General features: G+C 37.8%; 1 protein-coding gene across 1 annotated transcript; it reads left to right on the forward strand.

Annotated features, from left to right (window-relative positions):
• The first annotated feature begins 8,232 nt into the window (after positions 1-8,232).
• LOC123239010 (peptidyl-prolyl cis-trans isomerase A-like) lies at positions 8,233-9,012 on the forward strand. Its single transcript, XM_044666278.1, has one exon. It carries the CDS (start codon positions 8,298-8,300, stop codon positions 8,775-8,777), a length of 480 nt encoding a protein of 159 aa, XP_044522213.1. The 5' UTR covers positions 8,233-8,297; the 3' UTR covers positions 8,778-9,012.
• The last annotated feature ends 571 nt before the right edge of the window (positions 9,013-9,583 follow it).

Here is a 9,583-nt window from a genome sequence, read left to right on the forward strand (position 1 = left end):
ACAACATAATAGTTATTTAGTTATTTTAGATATTAGAAGTGATTATTATAAGCTTTGAGTGCCAGCTAGATATAAAGTCTACCACTCCCTCCTGGGGGGAGAGGGGCAATTTCTACCTAACAGTTCAGGGCTTCCCAGATACTATCCAAATCCTTGATACCCCCTCCTTGCCTATCCCTTCTTTCTTTTTTCAATATATAAATTACATCTTTTAATAGTTGTGCCTGACTATTATTGAGGGTATACTCACAGCTACTATAAGTTTAGATCCTTTCTGTTGCCAGCAAAGGAAGTCAGATCTTCCTCAGTTCTTGATAACAAATTATCAGTTTCTCCTTTGTCCCTCAATCAAACCTGTGAGGAATATAAAGGAGAAAGTGAACATCATTAGAGATTAGCTTTGCTGAGCCTTGTTAGAAGTCATTGCCCTGTTTCCATTTTTAACTTGAAAACCAACTGCTGGGCGGGAGGGGTTTGAGACCAAGAAGCACTTACCCCTCCCTACTCACTCAAAGCGGTGGGGGGTGGGGGAGAGGAAAGAGTCTTGCCTAGGCCAGTCCATCAGCTTCCCAACATCCCTGTTATTACAAACATAACAGTTTTGCCAGCCTGCCTAGTATTTTTATTTCAGAACCTGGTTGGGAAGTGATCAATATGGCCAGCTTCATCAATAGGGCTATTGTTACACTGGGATGCTCTGGGGTCCTGATATATGGAATTAGGCAGGGTTGTGCCACCTTTTTGGCTAAATAATGGTTCCCCAATTTTTTAAACAAGTTATAGAAATCTACGATACTTACATGTGGCTATCGATATCAGTGGGTGATGCCTTGGCATATGTGCCATCAAGGATAGCCATGATTAATACTTTCTATGGGGCCCTGATGATACTGAGGAAGGTCTTGGCATTTACCTTTGGGAGAACAGAAATCACAAACCTGGTTTTAGAGCAATTGGTGGAGCACATGAAGACCTTAATTGAAATTAACAGGCAGATCAGGGAAGGAAAGGACCTAGATGCAAAGACAATCATGCAGCTAGAGTTTATTGAGAATGCAGTCACAACACAAAAGCAGGTGATATTAAACAACAAACTAAAGATGGGAACACTGAAGAACAACACGTTGCAGGCGCTGAAGCAGCTCCTGTGACTATCCTTCCAATTAATGTCAGAACAGTGATACAACCAGATGCGGGCATAATACATGTGAAAGGCTACAAACCTTTTTCAGGGGATGATTTGGAGATCTTGAAAAGCAGGTTCCCCCAGTTCTATATCAATCCACATAAATCAATAAAAGAATACAAACAGGCTGTGAGACTTTACAACCCAACTTTTGAGGATGTTGAACTGCTCCTTTCTGAATTATACACCCCTAGTGAAAGGCAAAATTTATAGCCGAAAGTAGAAGCAAACCCAATCTTGCCTAATGGCCGGAGCAACATCAGGACTTAGAGCTATCCTCATATGCAAATATGGCTTATCTTAAAAGCTGTAAGGAGGATTTTGCAAGAAAATCCGTTCTAGACCCTAAATGGGTAGGGCCTTAACAAGTACTATTAACTATGCCAACATGTGTTAAAGTTGAGAACAGAGACCCCTGGTTCCATATCACACATGTGAAGCCTGTAAAAGAACATGCTGTACATGAAGAACACCATGATACACCAACTGAGTTAGAGCAACATAAAATGAATGCACGGCCAGATCCACAGCAAACAGAATGTACTATTGAAGAAAATTGAACTGCTTAAAATTCTAAAAAAAAATTTAAAAAACTGCAAAATTTTTTGCAACACAAAAACAACACAATGGAAGTTAACACAATTACATCACAACGACTAATGTTCCTGATAAAGAAGGTGACAAGCCAACCACCTGGCAAGAAGATAGACAACAGAGAAGTATGCATGCGATATAGATGAAGAAATGAAGAACACAGAAGCTACAAGCTGCAACAATTCACACCAGAGGCGGCATGAAGGAATGGACAATCACAACAGTTTTGTAAACTTTATTAAATACTGTGCAGGAAGAGGACTGGAAGGAAGAAATATGTAAGGCTATGATATCATGTCATAAACACACATTGCACAAATGAGACATCACATGGTAGCTTGCATGCCACACTACATATGCTACAGAAGGAGAATGTAGTTCTCCAATATGCCCAGAAGATCCCTGCGGTAAGGGATAAGTATGTGCATGCATCAGCACTTATTAGTTCATTGGACACAGCACAAAACTTGACATAGACCTCATGTGGATAAATGAGAGTCTCTTTTGCATATATGTATTACATGTACATATTACATGTGAATAGCTGTATATAATGGAAGGGTAACCTAGGATCTCTAGTTGTTTTTTGATTTAGTAGACATCAAGGGAATTTCCACCTGTATATAGGCATTGTGGATTGCCTGTATTATAATTACTAACACATAGTATAGAGTTACTAACAGCTTAGGGAAAGGTAGCTTTAGGGACTTTTGAAATATACTTAGTCAGGGAAAGTAACAATATTGTGAGAATAAATAATGTAAATAGCCTGGTACATACTTATAACTAATAAAATAACATTAACATACTAACAATTTAGAACTTAAGAAGTATTAATACCATTAACATAGCTTAAGTAAGGTACTAAAATGAAAAATTAGAGTTAAATGTATAGACAGTTCTATAACATTTTGCTTATAGAGTTTTACCATGTTCCTTTTGTTGTGAGTTAGGAGCAAGTTAAGAAACGCTTTAGTTTTTTGCAATTTTGCATTTGAATGTGTTTCAGAGATGTTTACATTGCATGCTTTAGGGATGGTGATTGCAACCTGTAATTGTTGCAGATTTGGTTTTATGCTTGTGTTACTCTGTTACATTTGTTATTATACTTGTATTTTATATGAAAAACCCATGTTTTTCCCTTTGTGTACCTTTCCTTTTCCCCTCCTTAGATAGGGGTAGATAGTTAAAATAAGCCATAGCAATAGCAAAAAAAGGATTAAGGTGTTAAGCATAAGGAATTGCTTAGGAACTTGCTTAGTTATAGCATAGAGAGGGGTAAACTGTGCTGTAATATCTTAAGACTGCAGAATTTCCAGTGGAAATTCCACTAAGAAAGGGGGAATACTGTAACATGGAAATGGCAGGGTGGAATTCCTGCAAGATACAGGGTCAAGTCTCATCCGGAATTCCAGGGGACCCTCCCTGGAGAACTCTGGGTGAGGGGACAGTTGGAAAGAAGTTAGACAGTTGATTCCTGGGGGTTGAGGTGAGCAGGTCACTCTGCTTGCTTTTCCCTGTTGGGGGTTTACCTTGGTGGCCATAGTGACAAAAGCCATTTTAGTTTCTACTTGGGAGTTTGCCTGTCTAGCGGTTTTAGACCTTTCTAGCAACAACATAATAGTTATTTAGTTATTTTAGATATTAGAAGTGATTATTATAAGCTTTGAGTGCCAGCTAGATATAAAGTCTGCCACTCCCCCCTGAGGGGAGGGGCAATTTCTACCTAACAGATCAGGGCTTCCCAGATCCTCTCCAAATCCTTGATACCTCCTCCTTGCCTATCCCTTCTTTCTTTTATCAATATATAAATTACATCTTTTAATAGTTGTGCCTGACTATTTATTGTTGAGGGCATACTCACAGCTACTATAAGTTTGGATCCTTTCTGGTGCCAGCAAAGGAAGTCAGATCTTCCTCAGTTCTTAATAACAAATTATCAGCTTCTCCTTTGTCCCTCAATCAAACCTGTGAGGAATATAAAGGAGAAAGTGAACATCATTAGAGATTAGCTTTGCTGAGCCTTGTTAGAAGTCATTGCCCTGTTTCCATTTTTAACTTGAAAACCAACTGCTGGGCGGGAGGGGTTTGAGACCAAGAAGCACTTACCCCTCCCCACTCACTCAAGCCTGTGGGGGGGGGGAGGAGAGAATCTTACCGACTCCTAGCCCAGGCCAATCCATCAGCTTCCCAACATCCCTGTTATTACAAACATAACATTTACACATGAGACTTTGATACTTTATGTTACATCCAGAAGTAACTTTTTCTCTTTTATTTCTTTTTTTATGTTTTTGATTTTCTTTTGCCAATTGATTCATATACCTCATAACTCAGCCATGCATCTTGGGATGATCCATGTGTTGGTCAATACCCTCCTCAGGGGGGATTGCATTATTGTCATAAAATTCTAGATTTATAAAAAATTTTCCTTTTTGAGAAATTTTTAGGATAAGAACTTTGCTACCTCCCTGAATCAAGAAAGTGAACTGTTTGGAGAAGGTGCCATAAAGAAGCCTATAGAAACCGCACACTGCACCAAAACTTTGGGGTATAGTGAATGGAACTGTGGTGGGTTGAATTCATTTACTTTGAATGTAAATTCTTATGCCAAAGGGGATTGCCCCCTAATTGGCTTTTTGTCAATACACCTAGCAATCATTGGTTTTGTTCTCTTTCTCTTTGATTTCCCTCTTATCCCCAAATTATTGTAATTTCCACTTAGGAAGTGCAATATTATATGTACCTCCAGTTAATGATCTTTAGAGATAAAAGTTGGTCATGTATAATGATTCACTGGGGAAACTAAGCATGTAAATTTGGGAGATTTCTACATTCTTGTTTCCCAATGGAATCACAGGGGTGATTATGTAATTCAAATTTGCTCCCTGGGACTCTCTTTCCCAGTGTCCCATTTGTGTATTTAAGCTGACATACTAACGTAGGGGAGATATAAGTCTCCTGTGGCCCTGCCTCTCACTCCCTTTTCCCAGGAATGCGGTTTTGGAGGTTGGATGAGCAAGGCAAAAGTTTACTCATGTGGTCCTGCAAAAGTTTTGTACTTTGTTCTTTTATTTCTTCTACTTCAAGTGATTACTAATAAATCTTATTAAATATAATACTTGCAGTTATTGGACATTAATTTAAATTTAACACCAGGATCAGCAAAATATGTATGACTAATATAATGAATTATAGCATATATTTAAGTTACTTCTTTAAGTAGAGTCAGATAATTCCTGAGGGCATTAAAACTTTTGTCTGTTTAAATGGCTTTCTTTGGGAAAAATAGGGAAATAATTAGGAAAGAAAATCAATGATAGATCACTACAACTACCTAACTCCTATCCTCAGATCATCATTGGTTATTAGTGTCAGACAGGTCTATCTCTAGAAGTTCCCCAAGATGCTGAGCCTTCTGGCCTAATATAATGGAAATTTGAACAGCCATCTGGTGAGCTAAAGTAAAAGATGAGACAACATCAAAAGTTATTGGCCATTGGCCAGACTATCTGGAATTATATTATGAGTTTGTATTTTCATCTAGAAACATCATTTAATTCATTATATTAGCTTAATGAATGAAGAAATAGAAAAGTGGGGACAAATTGTCTGCCACTAATGATTTTTAAAGCAGAAATATATTGGAAGATATGGTAGCTGAGTAAGATATACTATCTCGATATAGATCATTACTATAAATCAATAACTATAATTATAATTCTGTAATTAGTTATTGGAAGTGTCCCCAAAGTAGTTAAGAATAGAAAACAAATGCACCAAGTCATAGCCAGTATATAGGGGAAAAAAAGCCACTTTTGTGGATGCCAGAAATTGAAGGTTGTTCAAAATACCTTTTTCTTATAAAGAAATAGAAGGAACAAATCCTATTGTTTACTATGTGCTAGGAACTATTTGAAGCCCTCTAGGGGAGTCATACAGAAGTTTAAGAGTGCAGTGCCTGACTTCAAGAGTGTTGAATTGAATTCAATTCAACAAACATTTATTTAAGTACACGCATACACTGTGACAAGCACTCTGCTAGGCACTGAGGATAAAAAGGTAAACATAAACACAGGCCTATGCTCTAGGAACTTTTATTTTACTGGATCCAGGATTTATTCTACAGATAAAGAAATCAAAATATAATAGCTAATATCCTACAGGACACTTGTAGTTCTATGTAAAAGCAAGATCCAGTTTGCAATTTTATAAAGTCAGCTAGATCATCTGGTGCGTAAAGTCCTGGACTTGAAATCAGAAAGACATCAGTTCAAATCAATTCTCAGCCACTTACTGTGTGATCCTGGACAAGTCACTTAACCTTTCTCTGACTTGCCTTCTGATCTTTAAAATGTGGGTAACAATAGCACCTACCTCCCAGGCTTATTGTAAGGATTAAAAGAGGAAAATTAAAAGAGGAAAAAAAGATGAAGTGTTTTGCAAATCTAAAGTGCTATGTAATTCTTAGCTCTTAAATGATGAGTAAGTTAAGATAAGAAGGGAGAATTCAGGTAAGGCAGCTTTCATTCATGATATCATTCAATTTAAGGCTGGTGCTTTCTAGGCTCCATTTGTCTCAAAGACTTATTTTCTACATAGTTTTAGAGGCATATAAATTAAATATCTATTTATACACTAATGTTTTGGAGGGTATTTGCTTAGGGAATACAATGATAATCAGTCTCTCTAACTTGATCAAGGAATTATGTATACTTTCACACACAACTCAGCTTGGACAGATACAGGGAAAATGTCTCTTGTCTTTTTTAAACAAAGGTTCTTACCTTTTTATCACATATCCCTATTGAAAGTCTACTGAATTTTACTGTACCTTTTCAGAATAACATTTTTAGATGAATAAAATATATAGTATTACAAGGGAAATTAGTCATATTTAAATTCAGTTTAAATATTTTTTAAAGCCTTTGTAAGGAAAATAGCTGCCCAAGCTACCTGAGATGGAGAAATCATTCACCTTCTTGTCCTAAACTATACTCCTTTCCTATAAAAATGGGAATTTAGTAGAATTAAGAGCTTTAATCTAAATCCATTTGAAGGGGAAAAGAGGGTGAGTCTTCTTCAGGGAGGGAAACTAAGCTTCCTCTAATTTTCCCATCAATCTTCACATGGGAAAGCAATGATCTTAAGATTTTGACCACCTTTGTCTGCAAGACACATGCAAGATCTCAAAGAGATTAAAAGGGCAAGGGAGCATACCAACAAATCAAGCCCTATCCACTGATCTTCTTCCCATGAGGTTCTAATGAGCTAGAAAATCTTCTAATTTCTCTTTCCAGAAGCTCTGAAACACAAATAGATGATCTCTGAAACAAAACAACAACAAAATTCTCCATTTCCAGAATGTGAAGTCTCTATATTAATTCTTTTCCAGTAACAACCAGGTAGAAAAGAATTAACAAAACATATATAAAGCAAATGCAAAGCAATTTGGAGAATAGGAAGCAGGAAAAAGACCACTATCACATGGGATGAAGAAACACTTCAGCCATGAGCTGAATCTTAGAGAAAACCAAGTACTCTGAGAAATGGAAGAGAGAAGCAAGAATATTCCAGGTATGAGAGACAGGATATAAAAAAGATACAAAGTCAAGACCTAGGATGGTTTGTTCAGTAACAATCAAGAAAACCAGTCTGGCTGAAAAGATATGTTCATGAGGTGAGTAATATTATAAAAATATGGAAAACTATATTGAAGTCAGATTGTAAAGAACTCAATAAATGCCAAACAAAGTAGTTTGTGTTTTATTCTGGAAGCATCAGGGAGCCATTGAAATTTTCTGAGTAAGGAATGAAATGATAAGACCTTAACTTTCAGGAAGCTCAATTTAATGATAATATAAAGAATCAAGTGTATGAAGTATAAACTTTAGGCAGGGAAGTGATTAGGAGGCAATTGAAATAGTCAGGGTAACAGATGCAAAGGGTAACATAGAGGGTGTTACTTATATGCTTGGACAAAATAGGAGATATATTGTGAATTGGGCAAATTTTTTTTTTATTTTATTTTTAAACCCTTAACTTCTATGTATTGTCTCCTAGGTCGAAGAGTGGTAAGGGTAGGCAATGGGGGTCAAGTGACTTGCCCAGGGTCACACAGCTGGGTGTGTATCTGAGGCCAGATTTGAACCTAGGACCTCCCATCTCTAGGCATGACTCTCAATCCACTGAGCTACCCAGCTGCCCCCAGTGGACAAAATTTTGGAAATGGATTTCTCTAATGGACACCATATTTTTGGGAAAATGTTAATAAGATGGAAAGTAGATTGAGGAGAATAAACAAGATTTTGAAGGCCTTTAAAATCAAACCACTTGAGAATTAATTGAAGCCACTGGAATTTTTAGCTATGGGGGGAAAATGTGTGTTCAAGAATATGAAGACCTGGCCGCTTTGCAGACGCCGCCACCGAGAGTTCTCGTCTTCCTTCGGTCCGCCAGACACTGAGCCCCACCGCCTCTGCCTCCGCCGTCGCGCCCATCTCAGCCATCTGTGGCCATGGCCAACCCCAACGTGTACTTTGACATCTGCGTCGAAAACGAGCCCCTGGGCCGGGTTACTTTCGAGCTCTTTGCAGACAAGGTTCCAAAGACAGCAGAAAACTTCCGGGCTCTGAGCACTGGAGAGAAGGGATTTGGTTACAAGGGATCCTGCTTTCACAGAATCATTCCTGGGTTTATGTGCCAGGGTGGTGACTTCACTCGCCATAATGGCACTGGTGGCAAGTCCATCTATGGGGAGAAATTTGCTGATGAGAACTTGATCCTGAAGCATACTGGCCCTGGCATCTTGTCCATGGCAAATGCTGGACCCAACACAAATGGCTCCCAGTTTTTCATCTGTACTGCTAAGACTGATTGGTTGGATGGTAAGCATGTGGTCTTTGGCCAAGTGAAAGAAGGCATGAACATTGTGGAAGCTATGGAGTGTTTCGGTTCTCGGGATGGCAAAGACCAGCAAGAAGATCACCATTGCTGACTGTGGACAAATCTAATAAGTTTTTTTGTTTTGTTTTTTGTCTTAACCACCAAACCATTCCTCTGTAGCTGGAGAGAGCACCCTTGAATTCCACCTGCTCTTATACCCTGTAATCCTTGTGCTCTCACTTGCTGCAATTCTCTTTGGATTTCATTTCCCTTTTCCTTCCACAAGTCTGGCTAGACAACAGAGTTAAGTTTATGATTATGAAATAAAAACTAAACTACAAAAAAAATATGAAGACCTTTCATGTGAAAGAGAGATTAAACTTAATCTGTTTGATTCCCAGAGGGTAGAATTTAAAGTAACAGGTAGAAGATGAAGAGGCAGATTTTTGCTTCACATAAGTTTTTCTAAACGTGAAGTTATCCAGAAATGGAATAGTTCCTTCCAGAGATACTGATTCTTCCTTTCTCTCAACTAGAGATACTTAAACAAAAGCTCAATAACCTTGTTTGAATGGACTTAGAAAAAAGAAATCAATAGACCTAAATTCTAGTCTTGTCTTTTCCTCCAACTACTTATATAATTTTGAGCATAGCATCTAGGTGTACTCTGAGATTCTTTAGAAATTTATATTCTGGTCAAATTATCCTGTTTACTTTTCCCTGTATAAAAACTTTAATATATTGCCTCCCTAAACTCTAACCTTAACCACAAATCCAAACATTTTTGTAACATTCCCTCTATCAGGCATACCTCATATCATCCCTAGCCTCATTCTCAAAGAATAATTTATAGCTTACCTCCTACCATAGAACTTCTGTATTTTCCTCACTTGTTTGTGGTCTTTGCTCTCTCTCTCT

Source organism: Gracilinanus agilis, chromosome 3 (assembly GCF_016433145.1).
Source record: "Gracilinanus agilis isolate LMUSP501 chromosome 3, AgileGrace, whole genome shotgun sequence".
In the NCBI taxonomy this organism is placed as follows: domain Eukaryota; kingdom Metazoa; phylum Chordata; class Mammalia; order Didelphimorphia; family Didelphidae; genus Gracilinanus; species Gracilinanus agilis.

Coding starts and splice junctions, on each gene's coding strand:
- LOC123239010 (XM_044666278.1), top strand. CDS start 8,298: ATGGCCAACCCCAACGTGTACTTTGACATCTGCGTCGAAAACGAGCCC.